The sequence below is a fragment of the Parasteatoda tepidariorum genome, chromosome 6 (genome assembly GCF_043381705.1).
Source record: "Parasteatoda tepidariorum isolate YZ-2023 chromosome 6, CAS_Ptep_4.0, whole genome shotgun sequence".
NCBI lineage: Eukaryota > Metazoa > Arthropoda > Arachnida > Araneae > Theridiidae > Parasteatoda > Parasteatoda tepidariorum.
This window is the reverse complement of record NC_092209.1, coordinates 24,844,729-24,867,886: the sequence shown is the minus strand read 5'-3', so window position 1 is coordinate 24,867,886 and position 23,158 is coordinate 24,844,729. Positions and strand designations below refer to the sequence as shown.

Genomic DNA, 23,158 nt, shown 5'->3' with positions numbered 1-23,158 from the left:
AGCACAGTTTAACGAGGACCAATACCGCACACTCTCGGTCCCTACGCAGACTGATCCAAGTGGGTCACCCACCCGCACACTGACCGCAGCCAGTGATGCTTGACTTCGGTGATCTGCTGGGAATCGTGTCTTAACGATCAGTCCACTGCGGGACCTACCGACAGTTAACAAAATTAAAAACGACTTACTTGTAGATATTGAGAAGCAATAAACTGGATAATAATTCAGTGCAGAAAAGAAGCAAAACGACAGCAAGACAAGTCGTTAACAAACAAAAAAAGACGAAAATTTTAAAGAGATTAATTTGGCTTTCCAAAACTTCTGGTTAAATCATCTTCCAAATTTTCCTAGTTTTCCTATTGCTTTTCTGTATATTTTAACTGTAAATGCTTCTCAAGTTGTAGATCTAGGATTGTAGATCAAGTTGTAGATCGAGGAATTGAAGACTTGTAAAGCTTATAAACCCTTACCAAATTGAAGAACAGATAGAGTAAAATGAAGAAAAGCATGGCATTAGTACAATCAAAGTTACGGCGGGAATTGAGCCCGCTACTAAGTTTACGCGATTAATTTACGATGTACAAATCCGGAATTGAACTAAAGGTTACATTAGCCCTAAATGCATATTTAACACAAAAATATTCAACTTCGTATATTTGATCGAAAACTTGTTTATAAACTCTCGTCACGTTCTTTGCGCTTCTCTGGCCAAGGGGTATCTCGTAACCCTCTGAAACTGAAAGGTAGGGCTTCAAATTTCGTCTCAACCTCAGATGTATCATTTTATTTACTTATTGTAAAGCATGCATATATTTGTTCGTATGATCATAAAAGAGAATATAGTTCATAAACCCATGTCAAGTTGAAGAACAGATAGTACAAATTAATGGACAGCACAAAGCTATATCCTGCTGTAAGGTGGGATTTGAATCCGCTACCTCTACACTTCAGAACATTTGATGAAACAGTGATTGATGCCTACCTTGTCTAAGCCAGATTGTATCCTGTATCTGTTCTTTGTACTGCTCTCTGTTTTCTGTTCTATTTTTCAATGGCTTATAACCTGTTCTTCGTGTGCATTGAGTGCACAAATCCAGGTATGTATGTCAATAAATGTCTCGCAGTGGACTGATCGTTAGACACGGTTCGAGCAGATCACCGTGTGCGAGTGGGTGACCACTTGGATTAGTCTGCGCAGGGACCGATGGGTGTGCGATATTGGTCCTCGTTAAACTGTTCTATTGTAAAGTGCTTGACTTCGCGGTCATCGGACTACCGAAGCGGGGGTGCCTCTGCAGAGGATCAAAATTGTGATGGCATGTCTTCGGATCATTCTCAGGGATGTTTCGCAGACCGTTGCCAGTAGTCCATTGTGCAGTTCTAGTGCAACGTAAATGAACTACAACAACAGCAATAAGTATGTCAATAAATTAATTATATGCTATTCCACCAATACAATTAGAGGTCACAGTAGCTGCAAAATTCGAACCTCTACCTTTTACACTTTGAACTGTAAGGAGGAGGGTCAATACTCATTGATCATTGGGTCATACTCATGACTCTGAGCCCTCTTAAATTATCAGAAAATATGAGCTTTAAGCAAGGTAGAAATTTTCATCTCTAATACCAATGATCCTTTTACCACCACTACCTATACCTTAACAATAGATACAAGACGTATGATTGCAAATAATAAGCTATTATAAAATTAATTGGTGCTAAAGATATTTATGTATTACAAAATAAATAATGTCTAGAATCGCCATTATTATTTTTCTTTCACTGTTTAGTAATTTAAATAGCGCTTCGGTAAGAAAAAAGAAAAGGGAAACAGTAAGCACAATTTTCCTGATTTATTTAAATGTTTTCACAATTATTTTAATAGTTTAATTTTAGTATTTAGATTTATTTTTGAACTTGTATTATGATATTCAATTTATAATTCTGAAAATGCATAATTAAAATAGAATTTGTTTGCGTTTTCTTCAAACAACTTCGATGTTTATCTTAATTATAAAATCTAAATTTGAATGTTAGTTGCTTTGAAATCTAATGTTTAAATCTAAACGTTTACATTTAAGCAGCATAATTGAAAATTTAAAAGATGAAACTTAAAATCTTCGTTGTTTGAAAATTATATCATTTATTTAGTTCAAGAATACTATATGAAAATGTTTATTTAAGAATGATTGTTTATTTGTAATATTCTGTTTTAATAAAAATGGAAGAAAGTTCATAATAGTGTAGTCGCATTTTAATCTAAACAGCTTTTAAGTGCAGATGGGGATCTCTCGAATTTCGTTCAATCTCTTTTTTTTCAGTAAATACTTTTAATTTAAAAACTATGCAGCTTTTAAAGGTACAAAAGGTTTTAGAACTAAAATGAAAAACAGGACAGCAGTTCCTTTAGACTTTAATGGATTTTTTTTTTTTTTGTGTGTGCATATTTTGAGTGATCGGGCAAAACTATTATAAACAAACCTAACTGAACACTATTTCAAACTATTCTATACAAATTTAATATTGTGAAATTGTTAATTTTTTGTAGAATGTAAGAAGATTACAAACGAGACTCAAAAGTTTAAATTTTCAGTATGCTTTGAGGCCCTTCGTAAATTACTATACTTTAGGAATTTTGATTGTTTTTTCATAGTCCAAGATTTGATTTCTTTAAAAAATATTCGATCGTTAAATTTTAAATTCCCTAATTGATTAACTCTTATTTAGTATGCCAAGGATGCTTATTACAGAAGTAATTTGTTATCAATAAAAGTTGAAATTAGATTATGCATCGTAGGCAAAAAGAAAGGGTGAAAAATTATAAATATTTAGTTTAAAATGATCGAATTTTTACTTATTTGTTTGTGGGGGCATACCTTAAATATGCTTATTAATAAATGCATATAATATATTACGAAAATCAAACACACAAAAATCCTATTTTATGTAAACTAACTTTTTTTTTCGACGTCTTGCATGAATAGTTGAAATGTGAAAGTTGTAAAAACTAATCCATACAGTAAAACTATTTCGAATTTCGTTAGACAAAATTATTAATAACAGTAAACTCACAAAATTAGTTATACGAACAGAAAAATCCTATATTTAAAATTTTTTTAAAAAAGTGGTAATAAAAAAAAAGTGATTTAGGTTACAATTGAAATCGCAAAATGAAACTTTGGGGGAGGAAAGTTGAGAGTATAAAAGCAGCAAATATTTTTTCATGTTAATATTTTCAGATTTTGACAAAATTTGCTTTCTGTCGAGTAACAGTTATCATGTTAGCCTGGTGAGCGGCATGGAACAGAGGCACCGATTTTATTACTTTGGTTTGAATTTACGTCCTCTTACAACAAAATAGCTCTCCAACTATTCGAAAATAGGATATTTTTATCCCTAAACATAGTTATTTTTTGATAATTTCAAAAATATTTTTGTTTATTGAAAGTTTTAATTTGATTATTTCACAAGTTTTTAATATTTAACTATTTATTTATTGCTTATGAACAATAAGTATGTTAGAATTTTTATTAATCATAAAATAATTAACCAAAAGATAACCAATATTGGGTGATAAAAAAGTTTATCTTGTTTGGTCTTACTTAAAAAATGAAAGACCATACATTATATTGCTGGACTTAATAAAATAAATTCTTAATTTGAATTGTTCATAGTTTTCTTTTAGTCAGAAAAAATTAGAAATTGATGAATAGTTAAGAACAGTAATAGTTTAATTTTTCTAGTTATTCAAGAAAATTATCGCTGTAATAAGAACTTTTTATTTTATTTAAATACATAGGGTGTTCCGTATCAACCTCCATTAATATACATTCTAAGAAACCTTGTTAAAAAACGAAGTTAATGAGCTTTCCCGGATTCAAATCATAACGATGACCGGTCAATATGAACTCCGCACCCGGTACATAGCAACCACATGCTGACATATAATATCTTCAGTGGTAGACTGATGAATCTCTTTGCCATCAGGCTAACCGTGGTAGGTTTCCATGGATCCCTCTCCGTGTAACGAAAATGCGAGTTAGTTCCATTGAAAAGTCCTCCACGAAGGCAAATACTTGATCCGGGAGTTCCCTTGTCTTCTGGATTGAGTTTAAAATTACAAGGTTTCAACATTGGTAGTTTTAAAATCAAGATTGGACTGCCTGTTCAACGGAGGTTATAAAATAACATATTTTATAACTTAAGTAACGATAATTACGCATAGTGTTACTCCTCTCAAGAAAATTATAGAAATTAAATTATCTCTCAGTTTTGATCTTTTTGGGAGAACTATCAGGTCCGATTGTTATTGCCTAGTTTTGAAATTGTAGTTTTATTAGTTTAAATATTATAAAATATGTTTAAACATATAAATTTTATTATTAGGTTGCAATCAAAGATACTCCAAAGTGGAATTATCAACCAAGTAATTATTCTGACAAACTAGGTAATCTTTTTAATCTGTTTTTCAAAGAATGAATTGTACAAAAAATTCTGAAATAATTTACTCTTTACTCTCCAAATATGATTTTGAGTCCTCCTAGTTTACAATTTTTATGGGATTTACGTCATTATGTAAATAGTCGGTGAACCTTTTATTACAACTTGAAATGCAGTTGTTAGCTTGATATAGCTTTAGATGCACTTACTTGGTAGCGTAATATAGCTTTAGATGCACTTACTTGGTAGCGTAATATAGCTTTAAATGCACTTACTTGGTAGCGTGATATAGCTTTAAATGCATTTGGTAGCTGGATAAAGTTTGAAATGCAATTAGAAGCTTGATATAGCTAGAAATACAATTGGTAGCTTGATATAGCTAGAAATGCAATTGGTAGCCTGAAATACAATTGGTAGCTTGACATAGCTTGAAATACAATTGTTAGAGTGATATACTTTGAAATACAATGTGCGGCTTGAAGCGCAATGAGTAGCTTGAAATGTAATGGGTATCTTGAAATGCAATGGGTATCTTGAAATGCAATTGGTAACTTGAAATGCACATTTGGAAAAAAGGATATAACTCAAAATGAATTTAGATAGATAGCTTGTTTTAAAAAATATACATATTTCAAGTTGCGTGTTTTAAAAAAAATGCTTATCTCTAAATTCGTGTTAAGAAATTTCATAGCTTGAAAACAAATCGACATCGTTCACACATAAGCAACAAATCAAGAAAAACAGACATGGATCAGTTTCCAAATTATTTAATATGGAAATAATTAGGAGAAAGTTTTTTTTGAAAGTTGCTGCATGGTCTCAATATTGATAACTGCGATTTGCTCCTTCCTCAAGAATAGCTTTAAGAGCCATCTTCAATTTGCTGATGAGGAGAGGATTCAAAAGACGGTAAAACTTAAATATCACTATAAATGCAAGTGATAGCATTAGTTCCTATGCATTTTATATAACCTGAATTTAATGTACCAAAATGAAATCGATCAACCGGATAACAGATTAAGTTCAAAAGCTATAAAGAATTTAATAAATTAAAAAAATCAATTTTGATTATTATACCTGTTTTCACGTTTAAGATACTCATTTAAACGAGTGTGGTTTTGGTTATATATTATATAGGCTAAATCGAATAAATTAAAAACAAACTTAAATTAGCAGTTTAAAAGTTATCGAAAATCAAAGTAAAGTTATTTATAGTTTTTGTGTATAAAAAGTACAGTTTTGTACTTATACCTACTTACGAGTCTATTGCCGTGTAAATAAAGGAATTGAAACATATTTATTCTTTTACACTCAATCGTATGAGAGCAATACCAAGTAGATTGGGCTGTAGTAGTTTAGAAGTTATCATAGTTTCAAGTATTAAAATTCTAATATTTCTCTAATACCTTTTTCTGCATCAAGACCCTTATAACTTTGAAACTGTTTGTTCAATAGACTTCTATTTTATTTTATTTCATTAAACGTAAAAAATACATAAAAAAAACAATACCTCACTTGTCTAAATAGACATATGTCAGATACATAACTATTTAAAAGTACAAAAATTTGTACTATTTTTAACAAGAAGCCTTTAATTTTTCATAAAACTATAATAAGTTTTCAAATTTAGCTTTATCGAGTTGGTTTTAGTCAATTGAAAGTAAAAAAATAGACAATCTAATATTTCTTAGCTTTCGTTATAAGGACAAAATAACAATTTTTGTGCATAAAACTTCGACAACTCTTGAACCACTTGTTCTATTCACTCTGTTTTATTCAGTTAGCGTGAAAAAATATTAGAAAATAATATATAGGAATTTTCTACGTATAATAGGTTTAATTAAAAATTTGCAATTTTTATTCCTTACTCTTACCCATTAATCCCAGAGGACAGTTACCTAAATAGTACCAAATTTCATGTTTTATTTTTTATCAGTCACAATTACATTTGAAATACTTTAATAATAAGAAATAATAATTCAGTTACTTATATTATTTCGTGTTTTTACTTAAAATTAATTAAATTTTCAAGTTTTGCAAATGGAACAATTAGAATTTAAGCTCCCTCAATCGTACCGACCTAAAAATTTGGAGCAAAACTGACTAAACACAATACAATACACAAGACAATAAGTAATCCAAAATAAGTGTTTAGTATTATAATATAAAATAAGTGTTTAGTATTATAATGTGAAATAAGTGTGTAGTATTATAATGTAAAATACAGTACTGCATTTTCTGAATTGTTACGAGTTCAGTAAATGGCATTATAAATTTTTAAAAAAACTTGCCAAAAACATTACTAGAAAGCTTAAGTATGACTTCTTGAAAATAAAAACATAATTAATTATAATAGCAATCATTACTTATAAAACGAATCATTAAGTTCAATATTTGATGGGTATATGATTTAATTTTAGGAACAACATTATCTTTAACCGGCACACTTTTCATAAACGTAAGCAAACATTGCACCATCACCACAAAAGCAGGATATTAGGAAAACTAAAAAAATTAACATGTTTATCTGATGTTAATTTCAGGCAGAAATATTTGTTTAATTTAGTGTTTTCTCTCTCCATTTAATAATGATGAGAAAATTATTTAAATTTAAGGTACATTTTTACACCAAATTAAGCATACGTTTTGAACTATAAAAGGAAAAATAAGTGGAAGCCTATTTCTTTTGTAGTGAAAATTTATGTACGTCTTTATTATATACTGGATAAATGGGGTTTTACTTGTATCAATTGTTTTTTTAGTTGACGTTCTTTTACGTGATCCATCACAACTGCATCCTGGGACTGCTGAATACATTCCCACCAAATCAAACCAGAGAGGACTTATTGAATTATTCCTTCCGGGTGCACCGGAATCTCTGTTCCTGTGTTTTCCTCAGAACAGTGAAGATTATCGACGAGCCTACATTTTGTCACACATCATCTGTCGGCAGATGGGATTCATGACATTTATTAGCATGAACAGTAAACTGTCAGCATCTATAGAAGATAAACTATTCTACGGTTTGAAACCAAACAGTTTCAGTTGCACTGGACAAGAACAGAACGTTTCACACTGCGAATGGAACAGTGTCAATGTCGGCAGTTGTAAGGCGATCACGGATCTGTCATGCGGTGGTAAATAGATTTTGTTAGAGCTTTATTTATAAAAATTTTCATCACACTGTGCAGTCTGGTAACTATATGTTAATATTTAAAACGCGCTAGAGCGTCTTATTTTGCAGCCTGTGAAGTTTTTGAGCTATAGAATGTTTACAAAACACTGTTCTGTAATACCAGATGCTTCAGAGTTTGATGTTATAGAGTAATAATTCAGTTATCTAATCTATCTAAATTAGTCTGAAATTGGAAATTTAATAAGTACAGACTAATATATAAACTATTCTAGACTACTAACTGTGAGGAAAATGTAGCGTTTTAAAATTTTTACCGAATTCGACAATTGCGATATGCTGATTTTAAAAAAGAAAACAATTTTTCTACATAAGCTCTATTATTATGCTCTTAGTAGCTCTTCGAATTTGGTAACTTTTTGAGTCAGTGTAGCTGCGTTAAAACTTTAAAATTAGTCTGATAAAGGTAATGAATTTCAATATTTGAGATGGCCAAATTAAAAATAGTGGAAATCGGTTTTAAATATATAGGCAATAAGCACTTTTTTCTTTTGTTGAATAAGGATTTTTGCATATCACTAAAAGTATAACCGATAGAATAAAGTTTTTGGCATCATTGAAAACTGCTTAATACATTAAGTCAAAATTAATTTCGAAGTTTTCCACACGAAACAGAAAAAAATATATGCCAGTGTAATTTGGGTGATTTTTTTTTTCAGAGAGAAAAAATGGTTGGGAATTTTGTGCCATTCATGAAAAGTGATTAGGGATTATGCTTCCTTTACATCTGCTGGGTTATGAATTCGTCTCTGAATTTAACAGAATGTGAAATAACTGAATGCATGAACTTACCAAAGATAAAATTAAAGTATCTGTGATTAAAAAAATTAACATTTAACGAAATCAAAACATAATTTCTTAATTAACGATGTGCACAGCACGGAAAATTTCCATTCATCATTGAAGTAAAAAAAGTTAAGAAGTGAGAAAAAGAACAAACTTATTTACAGATTATGTTTAAGCTTTCAAATAGAGAAATTCAGCCCAGTTCATGAAACATTTCAAATTCAACGCACATGTTAGATTTATCTACTTGAAATTAAGAATTGTGATGGTCCGTAAGGAAAGCACAAAGAAGCGTTAGAGGTTCGAGAATCCATTCCGTTAGTCATAAGGCTGTAAATTCTTTATATCAAATCTTCAGAACTCGATATTCGTATTCGTTCCACCACAGTAGTTTTATATTAACATTTTATTTAATGACTTATTCTTTTGGGGAAACTTAAATGTTATACTTCTCCCCAACAGATTGTCAGTATGCTATAAAGGAGACTTCTGGTTTTATAGAAGTGCCCGGATATCCTTTGGTCAACCTTCATGATATTACTTGTGAATGGGACTTGATGCTTGATGAAGATCACACTATTGAGTTGTCTTTTCATCACTTTCACTCACTGTTTGCTAAGTCATCTAAACTGTATTGTAATCTTCGGGAACCACACATGGATATTATGTATGGAAGTTGGGTAAGTAAAAATTGCCTGATTGTCCGGCAAAACTCTGTAAAAACCATTAATCCCTTAAAGAACATCCTAAACGTTAACATTTTCCCTTTTAAAACTACTACCTAAGTTGAGCATTTAATATAATTTTAAAATAAATAAATAGAATTAATAATTAAACTAATAATTGTTAAAATTAAAATTTGCCTTTTTTTTTAAAGGAAATACACAAATTATTTTGCGATGGCCACTGTTAATACATAAAGTTAAAACCTTTGTCAAAAATGATTTAGTTTTTTAGTAAATGTAGCACTATGGTTCCGCTAATCGATGACAATGGATGATGTTTTCATTACAAATGTAAACAAAAACAATAAAATCTCGAGCTCTTTACCTTCCTGTACCTGGAAACATTACAGCTTATTGTATAAGGCGATATTTTAAACCAAATAATTTTGTTTCAATAAAATAAATATCCCGTTCTAAAGAATGGGATATTTATGAATCGGTGTTCGATTCACCACTCTTTAGAGTGGTGAATTGAACGTCGATATGAGCTGTGGCAGGCAAAGATTAAACCCATCAAGCCAATTGAGTGGCTTTGTCACAAAATAGGACAATAGATACACACATTATGAGTCTTAAATTAATACTTAAGTGAAAAGAAAACAAAGATTATATCGAATCGGTTGTATCACTAGTGAGAAAAACGATATTATAAATATTAAAATCAGTTAAATTGCTTGAGGAAGCATAGATGCGCAAAGATAATTTCCTTTGAACTTCTCTCTGCTTACCCAGCAACCAAACAGATTTTATGTTTTTAGTCAATTATGATTCATTGGAGTTCAATGCATTTTTTTCTCTACCTTAAATATTTATTCACTGCCTCAAATGTGTATGACTTCATTTTTAGCAAGAATTGTAAAAATATACATTAAGGATGGTCTTTACAGATCACCCTGTATTTAGATATTAAAGGGATCTTTATAACTAGAATGTGAGTTGAACGATTTTTTTTAAAAATTAGGTTGTCTTTTATTTAAAGGGTAAAAACTTATTGTTTGCTTGAATAAGTTGCATAAGAAGTTGAAATAAATTCTACATATTACACCTGATTATTATATTATGGCTAGTCATAAAATGTGTTGAGATGTAAGGAATGTGTAAAAGTTTTTTATTAACTGTTAACACTCCCTTTAAAAAATAATTCCACTGTTTTTTTTAGAACAAATTAAATTACCGACGCTATTGCAATTTGGATGACGTGAAAAACTTAACCGTTCCTCACGAAAGAGTGAAAATCAGGATTTTTACAGGTGTCTATGCACCATTTGGATTGAAAAATGAAGCAACTGGTAAAGGTGTGGCTATTACATATGAAGGTGAGTGATTTTAGTAAAATTTGTTTGAATCACGAGGGTTGCAAATAAAGTAATGGCAACGTACCTAGAAAACATTGTTAATGAACATTTAAGCGAAAATACACTGCATTCTTTCAATATAATCACCAGTAAAGTCTTCTACCTTTTGCCAGATCTCAGAAAGCGAAAGGGTTTCGAGATATTGTCTGCTAATTTCAGAAAAAGGCTCTTTTAACTGAAAGAAGTCGTAGCCGTTAGGATAAATGTCACGTGAGTACGGAGGGTGTTCTAACACCTCCCAACACTAAAACCCTGGATTATTTTTCGTAAGTAGTGTCACTCTTTCACCCCACGACCTTTGCCGCTTTCGATTTAGATTGTCTGTCGCCGAACACATGGGTAAGCAGTCACCATAGTGGTGATTAATTTGAACAGCAAAATATCATTCCCCCCGATCTGTCATTTCCAATTCCCTCTTCTTTTTTAACTTTATTTATTTCATACTTGTTAAAAGAACAAATAGTAAACATTCAGGTTATGTTCAAAAATAGGGAAATATTAATCAATAAAAAGTGGAGTTTAAGAATAGAAACTTCGTATTTCTACATTGACAGTTACGGTCACGAGATGTTGCAGTCACCAAAATGGCGACGTGTCCCTATTTAAGCTACGTAGGCTTTAGCCAATGCTCCCGTTGCTAAAAATCACTACATTTTGCGAATCATGACAACGAGCATTTTTCTGCCATACGATAGAGAAAATAGTTAACGTAATTAGCGTGTATACGTTTGCACCATTGCTTTGAAATTGTTTATTTTTTACTTTAACGGTAACATATCTACAGTGAGGGGGAAGAGAGCTCCTTCCCGCTCTTGAGATACTTCTGCTGTCACTGGTAGTCTGCTTTCCTCTTGAGGTACGGCATGCGTAAGAATGACTACCTCCTAGTCGTATGCCACAACCTGCATTTCATACACCCGATTAGGTACCCGACGAAGCTGTTTTGGATTTTTAGACTTGTAGACTCGAGATCACGGCTTATCAAAGGCGACACGACAGAAATGCTTCATTGCAGTATCAGTCGAGGTGTTTACCAGACACAGGTACGTGTCAGTGTCATTTATGCTGATCAGTGCGTCAGCGTGGAATGAAATTGGGAAGCAAATTACTTCACATTAGAGAACCCTCTTTCTTCACGTGTCACATCGTTTGATGACTGAGCCCAACTAGACTTATAATTCCCAAGCAATTCCCATTTAACAATGTCAACGTGATGTTGAAAAATGGATGGCCAGGCCGTCTTCTCAGTCCAAGAGCAACCATCTTACAATACATTCTTGCCACAGGCTTCAAATAACTTTTGCTAATATTGCGGTGCATTTTTGTCTCTGTCAATTTCGATTTTAATCCAAGATTGCTGATCGTTTAAAAAAAAAGGATTTAGAGAATAAATGACGCTGCCCATTTCAAAGCCACGCAGCTATACCTCTTATCTGTACCATATCTAAGGTTATAAATTCTACACACCGACAACAGTACCACCTCGCTGCTCCGATATCCAGTTTAAGCATGCCCGCTGCTATGCGACTTTCTGGGCTATGTTGCTACTACTTTATTTATAACCCTCATATAGTGTGTGAACTAATTAAGGGCAATATATTTTTCATATCTCAATATATTGCTAGGAAGTATGAATGCCTTACGATCTATTGTGATATTTTTCTAATTTAATTATAGCTTGCAATATTTTTACATTGAATGAAATTAATCAACACTCACAATTGTTTTGTTATCAATAAGTATTATTTGGGACATAACTGCTTTAGGCTTCATTTTCGAACATTGTAATTTTTTTTATCGATTTCGCTTGAAAAAAATGAATATAGGTTAATATTTGAATTTAAGATAATGGAACTTGTATGAAGAGTTTGAAAAATGGAAATAATTCAAAATGTTTACTGAAAAAGATGTTGAAATAAGTATTGAAAAACTAAACAAAGTTCGAAACGCATTGCGTATTAAAAAAGTACCTGTTTAAAAGAATAGAAATAGCTTCAAAATACGTGTTTAAGAAATTGAATACAGATGTTTAGAAATATTATTACTGTTTCATTTTAAAAAGGTGTATGGTTATCAATTGTAAAATTCGTAAGCTTGTAATTTTGAACCCAGCCCAGAAGACAAGGGAACTCCTGGATCGAGTACCGGGTCAAACTAGCCTCCAAGGAGGACTTCGATTAAACTAAGCCGTATTAGCATTTACATGAACGGGAATACCAAGAAAACCTCCCACAGGTAGCTCAACAGCAAGGTGATTCTAACCCATGATCAAATTGGTCGGTGCAAGCTGGAATAGCAGAATTCATATGGATCAACCATCGCTGGGATATGAACTTCATTTCATTTGAACGCGAGCCCTCAATTCCTTGAACCACTGCGGTTTTCGTAGAAGTGATAGAAACTTAAAAGTATTTCGAATTATCGTTGTTCAATTCCCCAGTTAACCCCAACATTCAAACAAGTACTGCTATATTGTGTATTATCCTTTCGAAAGATTGATTTGTCAAATTTCGATAACATTTTTATTTTTTTCTTCGCTTAAATGTCAAACATTTTTTTATTCCATTTTTGTCAAGGGTTCCAAAAGACTATATGAAGAGCGGTAATTACGAAACAATCTTATCTTATCTAATCTTTGTTGTTCTTACTGAGATTCTTGCGAACTCTTAAGTTTATTGTTTGTATTGTTACGCTATATTTTATTGATTGGTTATTTTAAAGAACAAGACTGATGAAAAAAAAATTCAAAATAAAAAGTAATATTTTTAAAAACCACGTTTTAGTAGTGGAGAATAATAATTAAGAAAAAAATTGAAAAACGAAAAACGTGGGGCGCATGAAATACATAACAGTAATGTTATATTAGTGTGTGTATGTGTGCTCTTGAGAATATGTGTAGATCAGTATATCAGTAGATCAGTATGTATATCAGTAATTGTAATTGTATCTGAATGTGGATGTGGAATATGCTTTTGTATATGCATATGTATGTGGATGTATATGTGGCCGTGCATGTGTATGAGTAAGAAAATGTGTATATATATGTGTATATGTACTGTTATGTATTTCATGCGCCCCACGTTTTTCGTTTTTCAATTTTTTTCTTAATTATTATTCTCCACTACTAAAACGTAGTTTTTAAAAATATTACTTTTTATTTTGAATTTTTTTATTTTAAACTATGATTTTTTCAATTTTTAATTTCTATTTTATATTTTAAAAAAATTATTATCTTTTAATTATTATTCTTCACTACAAAAAACGTGGTTTTTAAAGATATATATTTTTATTTAGATTATTTTTCTTAGTCAAGAGTAGTCAAGACTACTACAAGACCACTACTAAAGTAATAGAACTTTTATTTTAAATTATAGAAAAACAATACCTTTACGACTTTCAATAGTTTTATGCTGATGACAACCAAAACAATCTGGAAATGAATGAGGAAAAACTGGATCCTACCACGTGATTTTTCAGCCAATAAAAATACTCCGAGCACAAAAATCTTTTCACCTGACACATAATAGTTTGAAATAACGGAATCGACAACAAAGGACAATCTCGAAAATAATTTTTTTTTGAAATTTTAATTTTATTTTACTTTGCATGTCTTTTTTCTCTTCATTTTCATGCATTGTCATCCAATTCTGAACTGTGTGCTAAATTTGAAGTTTGTAGCTAGTCGGGAAGTTAGTTTAAAATCGATTACAAAATTCCACCCGGACAGATATACACGAAGGCAAGTTTATATAAACGTGGTAAAATACAATTTTTTTTTTACAGATGATTAAAAACACGAAGAAAACAACGAGAACATTATAACTCCGTTGGATAGCTTATAACTCTCTAGTTACAATTTAAGTATTTAATGAACTAAATATCGCAAAAGCATGAAAACCTTTATAACAATATTTATATACTGTGAAAGTCATAATCTACTTTTTTATATTTATTTCCTTACAGCTAAACCAATTGAACAGCCAGGCAACTGGACTTGGAAAGTTGTTTTTGTAGCTCTATTTCTTCTCATTTTCCTAGTCACATCGGCATTATTTCATTACTGGTATGTATAACTTTTTTTATTTTTAAAAATTCACTTTCAGTTAACTTTAATAGGTGGGCAATCAGCAATCTATTTTATAGATGTCGAAAATCGGAGAGAATAACAAATCGCCAAGCTTATTAATTGGCTTTTATTGCAAACTGGGATATAACACTTATCCGAACTTGATCTAGAAAAACTTCAAAAATTGTGTGAAGGAATACTTTATTTCAAGTTAATGCCGAATCAAGCGTTCATACACGCTTTGAAGGCTGTAGTTAAATTTTAACACCAATAATATATAAAGCTTAAGACATACTCAAATGCATTAACTCCCTTCATGAATTATTTTCGCCTATTTTGGCGTACGTTTGGAAACTGTCAGACAACAAAGGTTGGTTGTTTACAATCGAGCAGAGAAGTTCAAGTTTGATTTGCACGATGCTATAAACATTCAAACAGAAGTAAACTTATGAAAAGACATGTATATTTTTTTGTTGTATAGTGGAAATAATTATATTCTCATAAGATTTTTTCTAAATCTATAAACCGTATTAAATAATTTTGTAAAATTTAGTTTTTATCCGCTTCGGTTTTGTTACGCATAGTTCAGATTCATATTAATATTTTCTCCGTGCTATGTGTATGTTTGATTAAGCAAATTAATTTTATTTTAAGAAATGTTGTTTTTATGAGTCTCAAATTAATGACTCTTACACAATATTGTCATAAAAATAACTTTAATGACTCTTATGTTAATTTTAGTGTTACTGATATACAAAAAGGGTAGCAGCTACTTAACATCAAGTAGTGCCAAAGAACATTTTTGGTATATTGCAACATCAAGAACCAAGAGTTATGTTATGGTGATTTACTGCGCTACCTTGATGTACAATAATTACCTCCATTTTTGGTATTGAGTTAAACTAAAATTTTTTACAGTGTAGATTGCTTTTGTATCTGTTAAAGGAAGAATTTTTGTATGAACTGTAGATTTAAAATTGTGCGGTTTGAGAAAAATCTAGAGTGATAAAGGTTCTTATAAAAGTGTTTCTGTGAAGTACGTTTACAAAATTGATTTTAATTTTTAGACGGATCAATCTATTAACTTTATTATCTATTCTTTTTAAGAGCTGGATTTTTAACTTTATTATCTCTTCTTTTTATGAGAGTGCTTTAAATAAATGAAGCCGAAATGAAAAGACAAAACAATCATACAAATAAGAAAAAATGAAATCACGTAGGTGAGGTTGCAAACAGTAGTTGCAAACGTTGAGGTTGCGAACAGTAATCCGGTGTCATTCTTGCAAATTATGTATAATATCCTCCTGAGATACAGCGCCCAATATATTAGTACAATACATTGGACACTGGTCACTAATAAAATTTGGTACGCTAGATGCTAATAAAGTTTGGCACAATTTCATCTTAAAAAAAGTATTTTAAGTTACTTTTTCTGTTTGAATATCTTTAATAAGTCATTGTCTAACAAGGGAAGTATGCATCTCGAAAATTTCCATTAAAACAAGGTTGAGCTTAAAATTAAAGAGCATGTTAGAAAGCCTTGGATAGGTTACAAATTAGCAGTCGGATCTTCCTCTAGGGTTAACTATGCCACCGTTAAAGTTTCAGTTCATTTACTCTGTGAGCAACTTACTTAACTTACAGAGTTCAACTCTCCAACTGATTTGTATTCTTAGTGTAATGGTTAGGCTGTTCGCTTGCCTCTAAGAGATCCGGGGTTCAAATTACAGCTGGGACGATTGAGTTTTATCTCTAACTAGCTGTACACTGCGTGCGTTGCGACGCTTTCAGTTTGAATTGTACTCAAATTTTGTATTTAAAAGTGGAAATAAGATTTGTGATTGCTATTTGAAATGAGAATTTTATTTAATGGTGAAAAAAAACAGTGATAGTCCCAGCAGTTATTTCTCTTGGATAACGTTCGTGCATTTTCCATCAAACATGCATAGTGATGCGTTGTTGAGTGAGCCACGCGGATCATTAATCATATTTTGGATGATGCCGGCCAGGTGGCCGAGTGGTTAGCGTGCCTGACTGCGAAGCCAATGGCTGCGGGTTCGAATCCCGCTCTGGGCATGGATGCTTTTCTCTCTCTCTCTCTGTTGTCTTCTGATGTATGAATGTGGCCCACCCTATAAACGGGTATTTGTGGCAGTGAGGCGTGGGTATGTTGCTCGCCTCCGTGACTTTGGTTCACAGGTGTCCACCGTCTAACGATAAATGAGCAGCACTTCCGGCATCTTCTAAGGCGAAGAATGAAAGTTCAGTGCCTGCCATTATTTAAAAAAAATATTTTGGATGATAGTCTGAAATAATTCTGGATCAATGGCGACGTCTGTTATCTCTGCTAATATGAGCTGACCAATTTGACAGGGTATGACTTTTTTCAAACTTCCAAATCAATACGAGTGCATGTGGTAATCTTCGTTTCTGCAGTTCAGTAGAATACATCCAACACCGTGTCTCTCCAAAAACATGACGCTTCACAATGAAATCAAGTAAATATTTAAATTTTTATTTGATCACACGTGCGGTAATATGACGATCCAATGATGTTTGCCTAGGTAACAAAAGCTATTTAATTTCAACCCAAACAGGATTGCATGCGAATGCAATAAATAAATCTTGGCACCCATATGCGCGGACATACGTCATTGCATCTAGTGAGTATTCATAGGTATGCCGTGGACTTCCTGTAAATGTAACCTTCTTCGAGCTTTGACCTGTCTATGTGCCAAATTTTATCGCTTTCGGTTGGATGGCTTAGGAGTCTATAAGGACACACACATCCACAGTCAGACATTCATTTTTATATACATAGATTGTCTTTTCTAAGAAAATTAGTCGACAGTAGAATGCATTCGAGAACATCAAGTATGTTTCAGATGATGCTCCATTCCATTCAGCGTTGTTGTAATTTCGTGTATCCAAGCGTCTTTCCGAAACTTTAAGATAGTATAATTGGTCGTAAAAGTGCAACAATATGCTGAACAATAAAAATAAGCAGATGTAGATTGATTGTTGTTTATTCTCCTTGTATTCAATCGTAAATGCTCAACACATATGGAAATGCAACAAAAATAAGCATATGTAGATTGATTTTTGCTTATTCGTCTTGAATATTTTATGTAATTTGCACCTTCCTAGAAACTCCGGTCTGAGTTCGTGTTTCTTGGAGATTTCCTTTATTAACCTATTTATTTTTTGTTCCCAGATTATTTGTTACTCAATCAGTACGCCTGCTTTACCTTTTCATTTTGAAACATCCTGCATACATTATCTTTACGCAATACTCAAATCAATTTGTAGTTCAGAATTATTTTGAACAAGGAAAAGACACATATCAAACAATTCACGTCATAAGTTATACTCGACGTCGCATACTATGCTGCCTCTCTTTTTTGCATAGTGTTTAGTTTAGAAAAAGAAGTATATTTTACGTGTTAATGGTTTAAAATATGCAGCAATTATTGTTAGATGAATAATATTTTAAAATGATTTACCTCATATTTTATTTATATGCCTCTCACAATATGTCCTTAAAGTAAAATATTAGCCATTTCAAAACTAGTTAGATAATTCATTGTTTATTTTATTTATAACTAACTTTTACCTTTTTTATTTTAAAAATAGGTGCGTTTCTTCCAAAACAAAGTACACTCTCATTTCATTGTCATAAAAATTGATAGTTTTCCAATATGTTTTATATGTTTTTCACAATAATTTTTTTTAAAGACAGTCTGGTTCGATTCGACAAGGCAATCTTAGTTTAAAAAAATAGACTTAAGGCAAAAATGAGAACATTGACGTTGAATACATTAATACTTTAACGTTCGAACTATTTATATTGCAGTAACAAGATAGTGATTCTATTTTTAAAAAGAGTATCCAGTTTATATAGAATAATAGTGAATATTCATTACCATGGTAACGCATTCATATTAAGTTTCATTGTAATACATAATTGGTTATAAAATAAAATTCTGCTTACAAACATTTTAACCTAAAACTTCTGGCCCAAAGTTCCAGTTAATATTTGAGCGCTCTTGCTAGTCGGAAAGAAGACGAAAATTCAAATTTCTAAGGATTTTTAAAATGAATAATAATTTTTTTTTAAATATTACTTTTAAAATATGAAAGCTTTTAAACTTTTAAAAGTTTTAGCTTGCTTTTTGGAACAACATGTTGCACAGTAAAAACAAATGGCTAATTTTGCAAACAACAAAAATATTTTTAAAACAAAATTGAAAGATTTTTCATTGTATAATTATGTATGAAATTCATAATTTATTAAAGAAAAAAAAGCAAATAGTGAAAAGTTTTACTTTTTTTTCTTAGCAAAAAGTATGGATTTTGTGATGTCGGAAGAAGCAACGATACTTTGCCAACAGTGAATGTACCACCAACCTTAGCCGACATTGATCGAGCATATGAATTTCAACGATGCGCTATACAAGGGTTTGAAGCAAGAAATCATTCCTATAAGTGCGCTTTGCAAGAAAATGAAAAAGGGGGCTTAGTATGTATTTTTTAACTACTGAATTTTTGCCCAAGTCAAAATTTTTGTTGGTCTCAACAAATCATATTGATGGTTTATGTTGTTTTTCAGTGCGATTCATGATGGTCCTTTGATTGGTCACCATCATCCAACATTTTCAATTATGTGTTAATTGATTTTGTTATGCCAGCAAACTTCCAACATTCCATGATGGAAAATGCTACTTTAATACTATGATGGTTAACCATCAAGCCAAGTTTTATTCTGATGGTCCAACATTTCATGATGATCCGCGATGGTTCCAGCTGTACATTACCACGATGGTTTAATGGGAAAAACCAAATTGCTTCGATACCATCAAAACAATTTGTTTTGTTTTTTTGTGTTTTTTTTGTTGGCCCATCATAGATCAGTTCGAATTCCTACATTGGGATGATGGTTGTTCATGATCGTTCCAACATTTGATTTCTAAAAAACTTTGCGGGAAATTTCTGATGGTTTCACATGAACCAACCATTAAAACAAGTTGTTATTCTTTTGTTGGACCATCATAAATCAGTCCGAATTCCTCTGAGGACATCTTTCCTAGTATTTTACATTCTAGACTTTTCATCTCCAAACTTTAAATTAACTTTATTTAACACTTTAACTAAACTTTGAATTCTGTTTATATCTGAGATGTTGCTGCCATTTAATGGATGGTGATTATCTTAATATATAATCAATAATATTTTATTTTAGCGCATGAGAAGTATTGGCAGCAGGAGCGAAATCAGTAATATACTCTTCCCTTCTTTTAATGCGGATGAAACTTTTGTGGTTTCCAAATCAGAAAAAAAGGATTTGATCCAAAAAGGTAAACAATTTTATTATTACACTATACAGAAAAATTTTACATAAGATTTTTAAGCATTGTTCACACTGTGAAAAATCTCGTTAAAATCGGTGCAAAGTTTCTAATTATCCCAAAGTTTAGTCGAATGAAAGTTTAATTTATTTTAGTTGCACCATAAATTGTGAAGTACGATCGAGAAATACTTCCATGGTGCAGCTGACTGCACCAGAATTTGGTAAAAGGTACAAAACGTTGACGGTGTCTGTAAACTGAACGATATTTGTTTATAGTACCATGTTTTCTTTACAACTCAGTTTCGGTGTATCACGACGACTAATGCATGTTGTTTCAAGTATCAACTTGTTTAGGCAGGTAAATGTCTTATTTGCATTAAAGTTTCTTCCTTTTATGTTGCCTTTTTAAATTTAGCAGGCTGTATAAAATAGAAGTATGACGTAAAATAACCTACTTACGGTTTAACTGTTTTGTTACGGTTAAGAAGCTACTTTGGCCTACATATGAGCTCTTTAAAAATACCTAATAATGGTACTACCGTTTTCTTTTAAAGGAAAAAAAGTAGAAAAGTATTTTGTTACTTCAAAAGTTCTACTTTTGGCGCAACCTTGTCTTAATATTTGGAACTTGTGAATGCAGTCAGTAAATGAATACCGGTTTTCGGTTCAGCGTGGCTCAGAATTTTTAACATTGTATGGTCGACAATCAACGAGCTGGTTTATTACTGATCATAACTCTTTGACGAAGGCTCAGTTGATACATAAAATGGAGCTTTTTAGAGAATAATGCTGTTTGTGCAACTGTTCCTTGTAACACCTATTTATTACATTGTTAAGTTTTGCCATCACAGTCTAAGCTATTTATAAAAATGGGGAAACTGGATACTTGCAACTCGAGAAAAAGTGAAGTGATTGTGCCTAATCATGTGATTTAAATCAGATTTCATTGGATACATTTAGAAATGACGGCACCGTGTGTGTCGAACTTGATTGACTTCTGAATCTACAAATGCCATGATGACGTCACTTGCCGGTATCCAATTTTGTAAAAATGAAAAGAGTTCGTTATCTCATTTTTGTACCTGAAAGCTTACAACAACACTGAATTCTCCAGGCACATAAAAGCCTGCAAAAAAAATTAGAATTTATTTTTTTTTAAATAATTTTTATTCAGGTGGGAAAATTTTACCTTATTGGTGATTATTTTTTTTTTTTTTGTACATATATTTTATGACCGGCGCTGAACAGTTGACTCCATTCTGAGTTTACGACGCGCAGCATGTCCTTCTGTGGACTTTGTGCCATTAAACCCAACATTCAATTCGATCTGAGTTTACGACTTCAACTCAATAGCCTTGTAATTTTGAACTCAATCCAGAAGACAAGAAAACTCTTGTATCAAGCATTGAGAGAAATTTGCCTTCGTGAATTACAATTGATAGAACTAACCCGAATTTTCGTTGCATGGATCAAAATTCACGAAAACCTTCCATGGTTATCCTGATTGTTAGGAGATTTTAACTCATGATCCGTCTGCCATTGAAAATATTTTACGTCAGCACTGCGGTCGGGGCGAGCCGGGAGCAGAATTAGTATCAATCATCCACCGCTGAAATTCGATTCTGGGTCACGTCCATTGGGAAGCAAACGCTTTATAATCAGGGTCACCGTGGTTCTGAAATTTTTTTATAAATATTTAAGCTACTTGTCCGTTCTAAAATCCAAATTCTTTAAGGAAAGTTATTATATGCATATGCCCTGTAAAGACCTCCCTTAATATGCATTTTTAGAATAGTTATCAAAAATTTTACATTTTTGATATTATAATTATATTATAATTATACAAAGTATACATGGCGGTCACAAACTAATATTTAGCCGAGAAAAAAATATTTCGAAATGTAAGCAATTAAAGTTGAGGAAGGCAGATGTGATAAACACCAAAACAGGTTTAATTGATTATTGTAACACTTAGGTGTTACAATAATCAATTAATAATCGTCTGTTGTTATCTGAGTTATCTAAGTTACCTATCTTATTATGAATCTAAGTTGTTAATAATCGTCTCTTAACTCCTCTGTTTCTTCCGCAATCAAACTCGTTCACCTTCATGTACTGTGATTTGTCAGATTTCAATAGTTTTTGTTTTTTCCTCTGCTGAGTATTAATTTTCTGCCCCCATATACGTGCATTTGTTTTGTTATTATATTTGATAAGGATTCTAAACTGTGTTCAACAGAAATAGTAAACAGTGCGCATGCGTCGTGTTGCTATGGCGATCACTGCTGTTTGATCATTTTTTATTTTTTAGAATTCTTTTTTCATTTCACCAGCAGGCATTTTGAATATATTTACATAATAATAATTCCAAGCATTTTTATATTCTTTTTATTATTAACTTGTAATTACTGTCTTGACGGTGATTTTAATGTAAATATGAATGAGAAGGAAAAAAATTTTGTGACTTCTTAAAACGCGTATTTAGGCAAGATTTGAAAACCAATCCGACGAGAAACATCAATTGAGACAGTTTTTGCAACCCATGATTTGAAATATTGTGGCGTTTATCTGAGTCAATCCAGGAAAAAAAAAGCATTTAAACAATGGGTAACTAGTTATAGTAACAAAGCGATCACATTGTTTTCCTTCTTAACCCTTTGACGCAGAATATTGTTTAAACATTATTTTCATTAATATTTTTTTCGTCATAATTAAGTTAGCCTTTAATTTTTCAGAAAATGCCAAACATCATATCTATGTTGAGACTCCTAGAACAATCATTCCCGAAATTGTCTTAAGCGGCAACTGTGATGATGATGATGAGATCCATCCTATTGAGCGGGTGAAAGTCAACCTCTTAGATCGGTACTCAAAAAACTCTTGCGATCTTAGTGGGATTTCCAGTAGAATCTCCAGTTCTTCTCCAGTGTTTTTCCCTCAAAGGCAAAGTTTCCAGATCTACAATAGTGTTTCTTCTGAAACAGAAGTAAAGGATCCACCTCCACCCTATGAAAACGCTAAATGATTTTCTGTTCAACTTCAAATTAAAATTGGAACTAATGTCGTTAGCACTTTTGGTCAGAGAAGTTTTTTTTTATTGTTATTAATAATTTATTTCCAATTGTAATTCTAGTTTTAAATTTTAACGTTAAATAAATATTTTTATTAATATTTTATTTGTTAGTTTCAAAACATATACAAGTCTTTTATTAAGTGAATGTTGCATGCCTTTTGCACGAGTAGGAT

The 23,158-nt window shown here is 31.7% G+C and overlaps 1 protein-coding gene across 1 annotated transcript; it reads left to right on the top strand.

Moving 5' to 3' along the window:
* Positions 1-1,623: 1,623 nt before the first annotated feature.
* On the top strand, positions 1,624-23,083 carry LOC107453306 (uncharacterized). Its single transcript, XM_043043259.2, has 9 exons — positions 1,624-1,833; positions 4,387-4,447; positions 7,203-7,577; positions 8,882-9,099; positions 10,304-10,460; positions 14,463-14,562; positions 18,904-19,084; positions 19,805-19,919; positions 22,648-23,083. Exons 1-9 carry the CDS (start codon positions 1,750-1,752, stop codon positions 22,935-22,937), a joined length of 1,581 nt encoding a protein of 526 aa, XP_042899193.1. The 5' UTR covers positions 1,624-1,749; the 3' UTR covers positions 22,938-23,083.
* The last annotated feature ends 75 nt before the right edge of the window (positions 23,084-23,158 follow it).